Source organism: Antedon bifida, chromosome 7 (genome assembly GCF_963402885.1).
Source record: "Antedon bifida chromosome 7, ecAntBifi1.1, whole genome shotgun sequence".
In the NCBI taxonomy this organism is placed as follows: Eukaryota; Metazoa; Echinodermata; class Crinoidea; order Comatulida; family Antedonidae; genus Antedon; species Antedon bifida.
In genome coordinates this window covers 23,381,177-23,396,080 of record NC_136232.1, presented here as the reverse complement: position 1 = coordinate 23,396,080, position 14,904 = coordinate 23,381,177, and the positions used below count along the sequence as shown (strand labels likewise).

Here is a 14,904-nt window from a genome sequence, read left to right as displayed (position 1 = left end):
AATTTCAAAGAACGGGTCATTCTAAACAAAAAATTAAAACTTTAACTAATGATGTTACTGTATTGCCAAATAAATGCATTTTACTTTAAAGGCCAAAACGCGAGTAGCGAAAGCTTACTTATTTTGGTCTTTTTTGTCACATTTTATTGTTTATGTTATTTTATGAGAGTGACAAATAAAGTATTTACGCAATTATATCGTTTCTTACATTGAATCCAATACACATTTCAATTTTTATCTTATATTTTGATGAATTTTAACAATTTTTAATAACATTTTTAGTTCATGTAGTGTTGATTGTGTTCAGAATGTTCTATTACCAATGTTAAGTGTTCATGTGTTATTAATTTGCCAGGCATGCAAAATCAATTTACATTAAATATAGAGATTATTTACATCTAATGTACTGCATTATTTGCTGCCCTCTCTTGTTTGATTTACCCAAGGTAAGCCTGTGTGAGGGCAGTATAATTGTCAAAACCTTCTAACCATTTCAAGATCTTGTCGCGTGTTTAATTTCCCAGGCATGCAAAATCAATTTACGTTGTGTATTAGAGATAATAGTATATGATTATCTTTAATCCTCCTTGTCTCAATCTAATGTACTATGTATGTGCTGCCCTCTCTTGTTGTTATTGTTTCCAAGATAAACCTGTTTGCTTAAAGTGTAATATATGAATATTATTACTATTATTACAAGCACTTTGTTTTAATAAGTAGAATGCTGTCTGAAAACTAATATAATAATTAACAGAATAAAAAATGATTTCAAAATTGATAAATTTCAGGCGGAGCTGAATTACTCGGAGAGGTTATGCAGCCGATGAACAAGAGAATAGAACCAACACCCCCCGCAGAAAATCTTGTTTCAAATGGAACAAGCAAGGATATTGATAGCACATTGGCACATCTAGCCACTAATCTAAATATGAAAGGAGGAACACCGAAAAAGTAATTATATATGACCTTTGACTCTTAATTTCAAATTCAGATATTTACACCTCTTAGAAATGTGTATACTCTACACTTATTTTTGTTTTATTTCAACAATATTTTACGAGGATGGTCCATCCAGCCGAAGCTGATCATTAGGGACCCTCACAAAAATGCAATATGATAAGAGACAAACATATTCTCACTGATTGTAAACAATTAAATTAAAATAAATAGAATTTATAAAGATAAACAAAATCAAATAATGCACAAAAAATTAGAATTTAAAAAAATGTAAAATTAGTAATTAAATAAAATAAAATAAACATGTATTGTATGTATGTATGTATTCCCCATCCTCTCCCACACCACCTCCTCATCCTATCCAAGTAATGTGTCTACAAGGACTTATGCTATATTTCTTTCTATCAATCTAATGTTAGTTTCATTATGACGCACGACTTATTTCACGGAAAAATAAAACAATTACTAATAATGAATATTTTAGTGGTAATCGTTTCTCAACATTGATAAGAAATTGAGAACTATGATTGTTTTCAAAGGTAATTGAATTCTACTGTAGAATCATATATTCGGTTATACAGATAGATTTTAATTATTAACATGTTCGATTATCTAGCACGCCAGATTCAGTACTTGATAGAGAACGTACAACTAGCAACAATGAATATTTTAGTACTACTGTTAAGCGTTTTACAGCATTTATGAAAGTCAATGTTCTAAGATTGACGATTTATGTTTTGTATCTGTACCTACTGTATTGAATTGTTATTGGTTGGTTGGTTGTCCGACAAAATCCTAAACAGTTGATTGGTTGACAAAATTACAGACAAGTGATTGGCTGATTTGATTGAATCAAGTTATAGTTTGATAGACACAGTTTATAGACTGCTGATTGGTTGACAAATGTATGAAGAGCTAATTGTGTGACAAAGTTAAAGACAGTTGATTGGCCGGTTGAAACACAAAATCATAGACTGTTGATTGGTTGATAACATTCTAGACAGTTGATTGGCTAAATAGACAAGGCAGTTAATTTTGAAACAAATGAAAGAAAGTTGATTGGCTGGTTGATTGAAATAAGTCAAAGAAAGTTGATTGGCTGAAATTATACGCAGTCGACAATACATCATTTACTATTGAATAGTCAAATTGTCTGAATTTTTTGGTTGAATTTAACTATTTATTTTGTTATTTTACAAGTGAAAACATTTTTTCAGTTCTTTTTCCCAATGGAAGTGATTAACCTTATTAAAACTACAAAATAACCTATTCAAAGTCTGAGTTTATTCTTCATTTTTCATGTTTTTGGGGGACAATAAATGTTTACTGATAATTTTCAGAGCTGATCACCAATGGACCAAAAACCCTTCCAAGAATATGAAGACAGGTGGCGCTAATTGGGCCCCACAACAGACGACGTCAACAACGACATGGCCACAAGGACAACAATATATGGTAAGATATAAATATAAGATCATTTCATATTTCAATACCCGATTCACTTTAAGAATCTAGTAAAATGTCAACATCCTCTAAAGCTCTGTCTACACTATAAAACTACTTTGACAAAAAAAGTGTGCTCAAATATGGTAGTGATATGACATCATCGTGTCCATATATATATATTTTTTTGTCACATCAATTTTGATAGTGTGGACAGGACTTAAGTTCTGAGTCAAGAAACAGAACCCTCAATGTAAACTCCAATTTATATATTTTTATGTAATTTTATGGTATAAATTTGTAACTTTTTAAACTTGTATAAATATTTATCTAACAAAAAGTAATCAGAAATTAAGTAATTGAATAAACTAAACTTAATATCAGGCCAAACTTAGTCAGATACAGAAGAGGTGTGTTAAATCAGTAGTTTTTATAACGATAATAAATACTTTATTTTAACAGGGAAATGCTTGTATCACCACAAGTTTTTCTTGTACAAGGCCCTGTTAAACTTAATACATTACTAATTTTAAAATAACTTAAGAGAGAATAAAATAAACAGAAAACCTTAATTACATTTATGCTAGGAGTACAAAATAAAATTACACCAATAATCTTTTAAAATTATTGAAAAATAATGATTTGGTTTTAAATTAGTTTTATTTTAAATGTATACAAATGTATCTGCTATTTTCACTCATAAGTCAGAATTTTCTGATCTTCTTTATCTATGCAAGAGTGAGATTTAATAAAAGAAATAATAATATACTAAAATATTAGAATTGAACCTCAGTTTTACAAATCTATCAACTATGATTGTTTTCAAAGGTAATTGAATTCTACTGTAGAATCATATATTCGGTTATACAGATAGATTTTAATTATTAACATGTTCGATTATCTAGCACGCCAGATTCAGTACTTGATAGAGAACGTACAACTAGCAACAATGAATATTTTAGTACTACTGTTAAGCGTTTTACAGCATTTATGAAAGTCAATGTTCTAAGATTGACGATTTATGTTTTGTATCTGTACCTACTGTATTGAATTGTTATTGGTTGGTTGGTTGTCCGACAAAATCCTAAACAGTTCATTGGTTGACAAAATTACAGACAAGTGATTGGCTGATTTGATTGAATGAAGTTATAGTTTGATAGTCACAGTTTATAGACTGCTGATTGGTTGACAAAAGTATGAAGAGCGAATTGTGTAACAAAGTTATTAAGACAGTTGATTAACCGGTTGAAACACAAAATCATACATAGACTGTTGATTGGTTGATAACATTGTAGACGGTTGATTGGCTAAATATACAAGGCAGTTAATTTTGAAACAAAAGTAAGAAATTTGATTGAAACAAGTCAAAGAAAGGTGATTGGCTGAAATTATACGTAGTCGACAATACATCATTTACTATTGAATTGTTAATATGTTTTTTCAAAATGTTGTTTTCTTCCTATTTTCAATGCTTAACATAGGAGGTACAGTAATATTATGGTTTGAAAACTAATTTACTCTTTAATCTAGTGTGTGACAATGTTTGTAGATAATTTAGAAAAATATAAAGATAGGGGAGTCCTTTTATTATATAACCGCATCATCAGTAGGCCCATCATCAACATCCTTAGCATTATTGTAATCATATCGTTAATGTCATTTTCATTAATATAATGACAGTGTCATCAGTATTGTCATCATTGTCACCATCATCATCACCATTTTCATTCTCTTCATCTTTATCATCATCATCATCAAATATCATCATCATTGACATTGTTTTGCCATTAATATCATCCTTACAGCTAAAATGTCATGATTTCATTATAACATCATCATCATCTAATATTATCACCAATATTGTCATTATTCTTGCAATATATTTCCATCATCTTATTAATATTATCATTATATTGTCATCATCCTTCCTATTATTTATGACATCATAATCATTTAAAATCATTATCAATATTGTCAGTAGTAAACAGCATGGTTCATAGCCAATGTACTTTGTACCATTTTGTGTCAATAAGCATGTTAAATTTGATGGTTTTAAAATCAATGTGTTAATATTATAATTTTTACATTACAAAAAATCTGAAATATTGTAAAAGTATTTTGTTCAGTGAAATTCTGAGTAGGATTTAATTATCAACATTATTACCATATTTGGCTATTTACAAATAATAATATTATCATTTTTGGATAATCATCACTGTAATTGTCTATAAACACACTATACCATTTGGATAAACTTATTTCCATATTTGGCTATTAGTATATCCCACAAGGCCCCACCACAGAAAGCTGAAAACATTATTGGATGCAACTATACAGTATTCAAATACATGATTGCTAAACAAAAAAATAATTATATTATTTCTTAATTTGTAGCAACATACTAGAAACTCGCACCATTTAGTTTTATTTATTTATTTTAATTTTAATTCAAATTCTCACAGGCACATAAATAGAAATATAAAATAAACCATGACATTAAACTTAGCACTAACAAATTATATTTTCTATGTACAGTACTATAAACTCTATACAACTGCATGTTTCAATATTATTATTTTTCTTTATGTTGTAATTTAGTATACCTTACATCTGTTATCACTACGTATAAACATATGTTAGTTATTTTTTGTCAAATTCTGCATGAGTTCCACTTACATGTAAACCTGTTTTATTTACCTTTGACATTCTTAAAGGAGGGAATCCAGTCTCAGCCACCCAAGCCGGTAAGTAGACACACATATGCCCACTCTTCATACGGACCTCTTACTCATCTTCGGGTTTTGAAAAATTATAGTGTTTTTCGGCATGCATGATGTACGAGATTTATTACTTTTGATAACGTCACGGTGAAGAATTCATATTAATGGAATCAGATAGAATAGAAAATATCACATCATCATCAATGTATTTACTGTAGTTTAATCATGACAACTGGTTGGGTATTGTAGTTGGTTTATAATTAATTCACTATACTGGCTTTGGTATAGCACTCTATCCCATAAAGTATAACATACTGAACTCCTATCTCATAAAGGGTGACATACTGAACTCCTATCTCATAATGGGTAACATACTGAACTCCTATCTCATAATGGGTAACATACTGAACTCCTATCTCATAATGGGTAACATACTGAACTCCTATCTCATAATGGGTAACATACTGAACTCCTATCTCATAAAGGGTAACATACTGAACTCCTATCTCATAATGGGTAACATACTGAACTCCTATCTCATAAAGGGTAACATACTGAACTCCTATCTCATAAAGGGTAACATACTGAACTCCTATCTCATAAAGGGTAACATACTGAAATCCTATCTCATAAAGGGTAACATACTGAACTCTTATCTCATAAAGGGTAACATACTGAACTCCTATCTCATAAAGGGTAACATTAACGGCTTAAAATAATCTTTGTAACACCCCCTATTTAGGGGATAATTTCCCATTAAAATAAACTAGGAGCGATATGTGTGCTAACATGACGGCCGTATTAAGGGTAAACTTTTGGTCCTGGAGTTGTCATATTAATACAGGTTGTACTGTATGAAGATTTAATATACTTTATAACAGTGTGATCAATGATTATTAATAACATTAACATGTTTCATAATGGTGTTGAATATGAATTTACAAAAAACATATTTATAACATTAGTTTTAGTCTTATAATATATTCTAATATCATTTATACAAAATACATAATATTTTAGCTTATAAATATTTTAATATGTTTCATTTGTAATATGCATCCATTGAGATCAGTGCTACTAAATCAACAAAGACATTTAGTATATTTTATATAATGTACAGACCCCTTCATTTAGAGATTATGTCATAGTGTTGTGTGACCTCTGCCCCCCCCCCCCCCCCCCCCAAAAAACCCTCTATTACTGAATAGTTTTCTATTCTCTATAGTTTAATGCAGGCTTTGTATTGGCTTACATATCAAATTAATAGCAGAAAATATTTTAAACCTTCATTACATTTACTAACTATATATTTCTTCCCGTCGTCTTGTGCGGTTAAGGACTGTAAACTGTAGGTCCAATCTACACAAAATGCTTGTGTACACTTTAAAGAACCTACCACATCTTTCGAGACGAGTAGGAGGTTACCTACTATACTAGTTCACAAAGCCACTGTGAGTGAGTAGGCTACTGTGCCCTCTGACAGAACAGTCCTTGATTGAAAAGGTCACACAGTATAAAGAAGAATTTAATAACAAAATTTTAAAAATCAAACAATATATCTGTATACCATATCTATACAACTGTTTGTGGTTCTAGTTTTGTATTTCCAGTATTTTGTTGATGTTTCTATTAAAGACACTAGACCTGCAATTTTTGACTTTTTGTAAAAATAATGCAACTATATAACTTTACAAACATGAAACCAGGTCATTTCTTGTCTTAAATGTGCGTTACTTATTATATAAAGTGAAAAACAATGCACTACCTAAGTAGGTCACGTCGAAAGTTCTCTTGTATGTTTCTAAGCCTAACTTAGTTAGGCTTAGTTTTGTAGGCCAAGGTGGTGAAGAGCGGACATTGTACGCTAGCTATAGGCTTAGCCCGACGTCCCATTGCTAAATTAATTGTCTTTCCTTTTTTGGCAGAATCTATTAAAATAAATTGGAGAAGACCTGGTATTTTCATACCCTTTCATTCAATCGGTCGAAGTGTGTGCATTACATCTCAATATGAAAATATCAATTCGTGCGCGATATATATTGGGATTTATAACGGGATGCTAAAATTATTAGAATCGACTTATTTTTCACATTTTTAACCGTTTAAAGACAAAGAAATATCGCAATAGGTCCATATAATATTTGTCTGTAGTGTGTAACCTTAAATTAGGTCAAGGAAACATAGGGCTAGTGTCTTTGATTACAGTCTGGAGAATCTAATTTTCAAATTTACAGTGTTTTATTTTGATCAAATAAACTACTAGACTTTGTTTGAAATTTAAAGTTCAGATCTTGATGTGGCTTGCTTTGATTGCTATCACAGCAACAGATGTGTAAATCATATCGCTAAAGCAACTGTAAATAATTTATGCAGCTACCTGGAAAGCATTTGTTAATTCAATTTGATCAAAGTTCTGTCATGCAGATACTGAATAATTATAATAATTCAAAAGCCTTCGTTCGTTATTGAATAAACTCTGTTGAGAATTAACGATTTAAGAAAAGTTTTTCAATACCAATAACAAAACTAAATTAAACAATATTTATATTATTAAAATTCTAATTTTTACCAACTGACTTTAAAAAAATGTAAAATGCAATTTAAGCTACAACTTTACTGTATTTAAAGATGAGTTTTCCCTGAAAATTATGAAAAATAAGGATTTATAAAATCAAACTTTAATAGGCCATTTTACAGTTTTAATGAAGTTATTCAATTCCATATTAAAAAAAAAAACAGACTACATTTTTAAAGATATCATAAGTTTTTGTTGAATCAAATCTTCCAAACATTATTAAACCAACTTTAGAAAGTTTCATTACAAATGATAACGTGTCATAAATCTGGTAGTTAGTTTGGAATGTAATGACATAATAGAGTAAAAAAGGCCTAAATAATAATCATAACGTATAGGTGTAGACCTAAAAGCTGTTCCACTGGGACGTAACGCAAGAATGTGAGAACAACGCAAGTGAGTTGACCAATCACAAGCGACAGTTTGGACGATCCATTGCATCGTGATTGGTCAAATTACATATGTTGTGCTCACGTACTTGCGTTTCATCCAAGTAGGAACCAAGAATATGATATTAATATTAATAATAATTCAAAATTATTGTTCAATTTTGCATTAAGGGTTTTATTTTAGGATGTTAGCATGTCACTTTTAAACCTTTTTGTATTAGCAACAATTTCTATTTTTTCCTTGTGTTTTTTAACTTCTAGTATATTGTATGGTATATTGTATCAACTGCACATATATTAAATTGTGTGTTTATTTTTGTGCTATAATTATGATTTTTTTTTTAATATAATTTATTTTTCTTTAATTTCTTTTCTAATGGTCTTAAATGTTTATAAAGTTTTTAGTTGTCAAATATTTAAATTTCTTTGATGTGACAGGGATGGGTGGGTGAAAACATTCTTCTAAAATAGTATTATTTGTGTGCCTCTCTTAATGAGAAATGGACTCTTTTCAACTATGCAAACTACGTTAATTATTACCTGTATATAGTGCATGGAAGGGATGGACCTATTCTCATTCCTCAGCACTATCTGCACATATTGTGTATAAAGAGTTATTTTAATCATTTTTTCAGTTATTTTTGTGTGATCATATTAATTTTGTATCGAATATAATAATTTGTTAAGCCTTGAAAATAATCCTTTTTTTTTACTGTACTTTTAATCTTTCCTTGTAATATGGAATATAAATAAATTGATGTTAATATTTATTTGAGCATATTCTATAACTTGTTTTTTACATTTTGTAGATGAAAATCCAGTACTGAATAAGATAAGGCAATATGATATAATGATAATATTACTAAAAATTATTTTTAAATTAATATGTTAATGTTTACTAAACCATTTAACATCATGTAAAATAAAATGAGAAGTCATCTACCACAAAAACTACTTTATATTCTACTAGTGCTTCTATTACAATTACTTTCAGTTTGTTTTTTTAATCAAAATGAGTTTACTAGTATTTGGTATGTTCCATTGTTGTTGCAGGGAGGTCAGCCAGCTGATTGGAGATCAGGAGCTTTTTCTGGACAGTTTGTGGCACCTAATCAACAAATGGTATGTCTCATTTCCTGCATAATTTCTGAATTCACAGTTTTGTAGATATAACAAAATAATAATAATTAATATATAGCTTATTTCCTATGATCCTTTTGTCATGTAAATGTATTTGTAAAATAAAGTTAAATTGATTTAAAAGCCTCCCTTCGTTCATCGTTAAGGATCAATTCAATATAACAAAATAGATAAATTTATACAAAGAATGATTTTATAAAGTATAAAGCTATGTTGACACAAATATTGGTCCTGCCCCGCATTGAATGCATTACAATGACATGGGAATTGTTCTGTACGTGCCATTTTGCGGAAAGGTGCGAGACATTGCATGAAATACATGCAAAAATTTGCGGCTGCATATTCCTGAACTGTGCAATGATGCGCACCATGGCTGCAGCCGTGCATGTTATTGTAGGAAATGACACGCATTTCACAACTAGTTCATGACATAATAATTTGTGCATACTTTACGCTGGTTTTTTAGGTAATAGGTTGCCCATGCAGACCATGTGACCTAGGGTATGGTGCGTAAACTATGGCACAACATTGAATGTGAAACAGTGCGGACAAAAATGTGTGTTAGTGTGAACGGGACATAACTAATCAATATAATATATAACAAGTGTGGATTACTTCTTTATTTTAGGGAATGAGAACAGGTATGGCATACAATGCAGCAGGAGCACAGCAAATACATAGACCACCAACACAGCAAAATACAGATCCATTTGTAAGTAGTCTATCCACAATCCACAAAGCGCCACAGTCCAGTAAACGCCACAGTCCAGTAAACGCCACAGTCTAGTAAACGCCACAGTCTAGTAAGCTCTACAGTTCAGTAAGCGCCACAGTCCAGTATGCACCGCAGTCTAGTAAGCTCTACAGTCCAGTAAGCACCACAGTCCAATAAATGCCGCAGTCCAGTAAGTGCCACAGTCCAGTAAACGCCATAGTCTAGTAAGCGCCACCGTCCAGTATGCTCTACAGTCCAGTAAGCGCCGCAGTCCAGTAAGCTCTACAGTTCAGTAAGCGCCACAGTCCAATATGCGCCATAGTATAGTAAGTGCCACAGTCCAGTAAGCGCCACAGTCCAGTAAGCGACACAGTCCAGTAAGCGACACATTCCAGTAAGCGCCACATTCCAGTAAGCGCCACAGTCCAGTAAGCAACACATTCCAGTAAGCGCCACAGTCCAGTAAGCGACACATTCCAGTAAGCGCCACATTCCAGTAAACGCCACAGTCTAGTAAGCGCCACCGTCCAGTAAGCACTACAGTTCAGTAAACGCTGCAGTCAAGTAAGCGCCACAGTCCAGTAAGCTCCGCAGTCCAGTAAACGCCACAGTCCAGTAAGCTCCGCAGTCCAGTAAACGCCACAGTCTAGTAAGCGCCGCAGTCCAGTAAGCGCCGCAGTCCAATAAGCGCCACAGTCTAGTAAGCGCCGCAGTCCAGTAAGCGCTACAGTCCAGTAAGCGCTACAGTCCAGTAAGCGCCACAGTCCAGTAAGCGCCACAGTCCAGTAAGCGCCGCAGTCCAGTAAGCGCCGCAGTCCAGTAAGCGCCACAGTCCAGTAAGCGCCGCAGTCCAGTAAGCGCTGCAGTCCAGTAAGCACCACAGTCCAGTAAGCACCACAGTCCAGTAAGCGCCACAGTCCAGTAAGCGCCGCAGTCCAGTAAGCACCACAGTCCAGTAAGCGCCACAGTCCAGTAAGCACCACAGTCCAGTAAGCGCCACAGTCCAGTAAGCGCCACATTCCAGTAAACGCCACAGTCTAGTAAGCTCTACAGTCCAGTACGCACCACACAAGTAAGCGCCACAGTCCAGTAAAAGCTCCACAGTCCACAAATTGCCACCCGTCCAATAAGCGCCGCAGTCCAGTAAGCGCCACAGTCCAGTAAGCGCCACAGTCCAGTAAGCGCCGCAGTCCAGTATGTGCCACAAATTCAAAGTTTTTTATTAAAATTGACAATTATTTACCAATTATTATATGCTGTAGATGCCTTTATTTTTATAAATGTTTGAATCAATTCTGATAAAGTGAGAAAGAAATTTATTTCTACTATACTTTTTTTATATTTACAGGGAAGTCTGTGAAGCTAACTGACAAATAAAGATATATATATATATATATACACAAGTTAGCTCTTTTAAGAACTAAACATATTCATCTGAAAAAGAAGAAAATATAAAGATATTTAATCATAGCGACATTAAAAATATCAGAAATATCATAATTTACAGGATGTAGCAAAATGGTTTTTAGTTAATAATATTTGTTACCAATGAATTATAAACATTGTAATTGTCACCCAAAATCATTGTTTTCCTCTCAAATTTTCAGAAGAGGAAATATATCTTGAAACAACATAATTATATTAAATCATTTTATATGGATAGAGTTACAATTAATTTAATGTACACAATTAAAATTGTAATTGAGTTGTTTAAATATCTGAGAGAAATCCTCCTGTTGTCGATCATGCTAGTAATTCTGTAGAAAGTGAGTTTATATTTTTTATCTGGAGATGTGAATTGCATTGTATATTATATAATTTTGTTATATAAAATGTTGGTTTAGATCAACAAATTATTCGTGTGTTTATACTATGATGCTAACACGATACATTGTGAAATGGAAATATGAATACATGTAACAAATATGTATTTCATAATAAATGAAAGAGTAAAACTAAAACATAAATGCATTTATTTAATTAATTTGTTTTTCATATTAAAATGAAATTAAAATTAAAGAGGTACATACATTTGATAAATTTATATTTCATAACAAATGAAATAGTAGTTAAAATATTAAAGGGACAACCATAGGACCCTAGAAAGTGTCCCTTTAATTGGGGGTGTCCCCTAAATAGGGGTGTCCCAAAGGAGGGGGGTTCAACTTTATGTAAATAAAATAAGGAATAGCCAACGTCTCTCATACAGTTGTTATTTTTTGTTATGGTCATAGTATAAACACATTCAGGAAATTTTCAGTTTTTTAAAGTAATTCCGAAAATCTTTATTTTATTTATTTCTGATTCTTCATATTTCTTGTTTAATTGCTGCCATTGTTTTTAAAACATGAACCAAATACTTTGCCACCTGCAATACTGACCACATGTGCTCAATATGACCCCAAGTGACCCCATATTAATTAGTAAATTCAGTAACTGATTCATAATTGTAGATTAATTAACAGTTTTTTGTAACGAGCAATAGATGGGTTACAAACAATTATTTGTTTATGAAACTTATATATAAAGAAAATTATCAATTTTTCCTTCGGTCCTATATTTTTATTTTTGTTATTATATGTTTTTGTTTATTATAATAATATATAATTATAAATGTATAATATTACTGTACTAAGACTATAAACATGTTTAGTATAATAGTATTGCATGCTATGTTGAACTCTATCCGTGTTTATATACAAGTATGTGTACCACTTATACAATAGACTATATGTTCAAACATTGTTGTTATGCCTTCATATTTTGTAGACATATGGCTACTGATTTATTCTGAATAAGACAATTGAGCAGAGGTGTTTTTATAGTCCTAATTCACGCTAGAAATTATCGATGTGATAGGGCGATCTCAATCTTCATGCTTGGTTCCCAAGATGAAACACAAGGACATAACGCAAGTGATTTGACCAATCACAAGCGTTGGATTATTCGAACTGTCGCTTGTCATTGGTTAACTTGCTTGCTGTGCGCCTCTAGTGTGAACCAATAGTCCACTAATCTTAATCTGGTTATTATGATTGGAAACCGATTTTGATCAGCCCTAGTATGTATTGCAAGTCAGGGTTACCGGTAAAATGACGTCAGTAATTTTGTGCGTGTGAACAGGGAATTTATTAATGCCCGTGATTGGTGACCGTGTGTAAACAGAGCCTTGGCAGTGGCATACTCATTTAATTTAATTGGGCATACATATGTTTAGCATAATTTACATTAAAGTGCGCAATATGTATTGCGACAACTGTATTATTCACTTACTCTGTTCGCTATCAGATTTACTTTACATTATATCGGATATCGCCCTGAGATCAAAGTTATATCGGATTTATTATTGTTATTGTCCGATTTTTGTAACGAATATTACATTTTGTTTGACGAAATCTGGCAATTAAACATTTTAGGTAGGCCTCTTTGGAAGGAAAAAAGCGATAATATAATACAGTAGTACTATATGCACATATTATTAAGGTATCATTGTCTTATGGAGTCATATTAAGCAAATATGTCAACAAACAAAAAGGTTAAAATTTAAAAATTAAATTATGCCATAATATTGTTGTAGTATGCGCCTTATATATTATATTATGTTATTTAACAAAATTCTATCTACTATAGTATAGAAATTTTCGAAAAATTGACATGCGATAAATGTTGACCCTTTTTGACATTGCATTGACATGCGCAGAATCGCATACAATTTCGACCTTTTTCTGTTTTGAGAAAAAGTCTCTAAAGTATGGAAATATACATGCATATATAGCAATATTAGGGCATATTAAATGAAATTAAAAAACGCCATATTTTGGGTGATTTTTTTGGTTACTATGACTCTATAAGATGATAACGCAACATATGCGCATATATAGTAATATTATTGCATAATTATTGAATTTTAAAGAGTCGATATTTTGGCTATTTTTGAAAAAATCCCTGTACTATAGTACACAGAAATTTTCGAAAAATGACAAAATTTCGACGCTTTTATTTGTTGACATACCTACAGTTACTATGACTCTATAAAGATGATGATAACGCAATATAATATGTGCATATATGGCAATATTATTGCATAATAATTTAATTTTAAATAGTCGATATGTTGGCCATTTTTGAAAAAATCCCTGTTTTCGAAAAATTACCAAATTTCGACCCTTTTATTTTCTGCCATAACTAGTTACTATGACTCTATAAGACGATAATAACGCAATATATGTGCATATATGGCAATATCATTGCATAATAATTGAATTTTAAATAGTCGATATTTTGGCCTTTATTGAAAAAGGAATTTTTTCAGAAAATGGCAAAATTTCGACCCTTTTATTTTTCGACAAAAGTGTGTATGGCTCTATAAGTTGTTGCATAGCAATATATGCGCATATATAGCGATATTATCGCATAATTATTGAATTTTAAAAAGTCGATATTTTGGGCATTTTTTGAAAAAATCCCTGTACTATATTAAAATTAAAGAGATACATACATTTGATAAATTTATATTTCATAACAAATGAAATAGTAGTTAAAATATTAAAGGGACAACCATAGGACCCTAGAAAGTGTCCCTTTAATTGGGGGTGTCCCCTAAATAGGGGTGTCCCAAAGGAGAGGGTTCAACTTTATGTAAATAAAATAAGGAATAGCCAACGTCTCTCATACAGTTGTTATTTTTTGTTATGGTCATAGTATAAACACATTCAGGAAATTTTCAGTTTTTTAAAGTAATTCCGAAAATCTTTATTTTATTTATTTCTGATTCTTCATATTTCTTGTTTAATTGCTGCCATTGTTTTTAAAACATGAACCAAATACTTTGCCACCTGCAATACTGACCACATGTGCTCAATATGACCCCAAGTGACCCCATATTAATTACTAAATTCAGTAACTGATTCATAATTGTAGATTAATTAACAGTTTTTTGTAACGAGCAATAGATGGGTTACAAAC

At 31.5% G+C, this 14,904-nt stretch overlaps 1 protein-coding gene and 1 long non-coding RNA gene across 7 annotated transcripts in view; one reads left to right on the top strand and one right to left on the bottom strand.

Annotated features, from left to right (window-relative positions):
• LOC144848776 (phosphatidylinositol-binding clathrin assembly protein-like) overlaps positions 1–13,115 on the top strand; it is a 41,324-nt gene extending 28,209 nt beyond the window's left edge. For 3 of the 6 annotated variants that reach the window (XM_078705703.1, XM_078705699.1, XM_078705701.1), the window contains 6 exons: positions 789–951; positions 2,298–2,413; positions 5,113–5,144; positions 9,138–9,206; positions 9,853–9,936; positions 11,288–13,112. In XM_078705703.1, the coding sequence (XP_078561829.1) occupies positions 789–951; positions 2,298–2,413; positions 5,113–5,144; positions 9,138–9,206; positions 9,853–9,936; positions 11,288–11,299 (476 nt within the window). In that variant the 3' untranslated portion in view covers positions 11,300–13,112. Of the gene's footprint in view, positions 1–788; positions 952–2,297; positions 2,414–5,112; positions 5,145–9,137; positions 9,207–9,852; positions 9,937–11,287 lie in introns of all 6 variants that reach the window. The other 3 variants (XM_078705702.1, XM_078705698.1, XM_078705700.1) reach the window with 3 other exon arrangements.
• The window catches only part of LOC144848831 (uncharacterized), a 183,539-nt gene that overhangs the window by 164,989 nt on the left and 3,646 nt on the right, over positions 1–14,904 (bottom strand). The gene's annotated exons all lie outside the window — the stretch shown is intronic.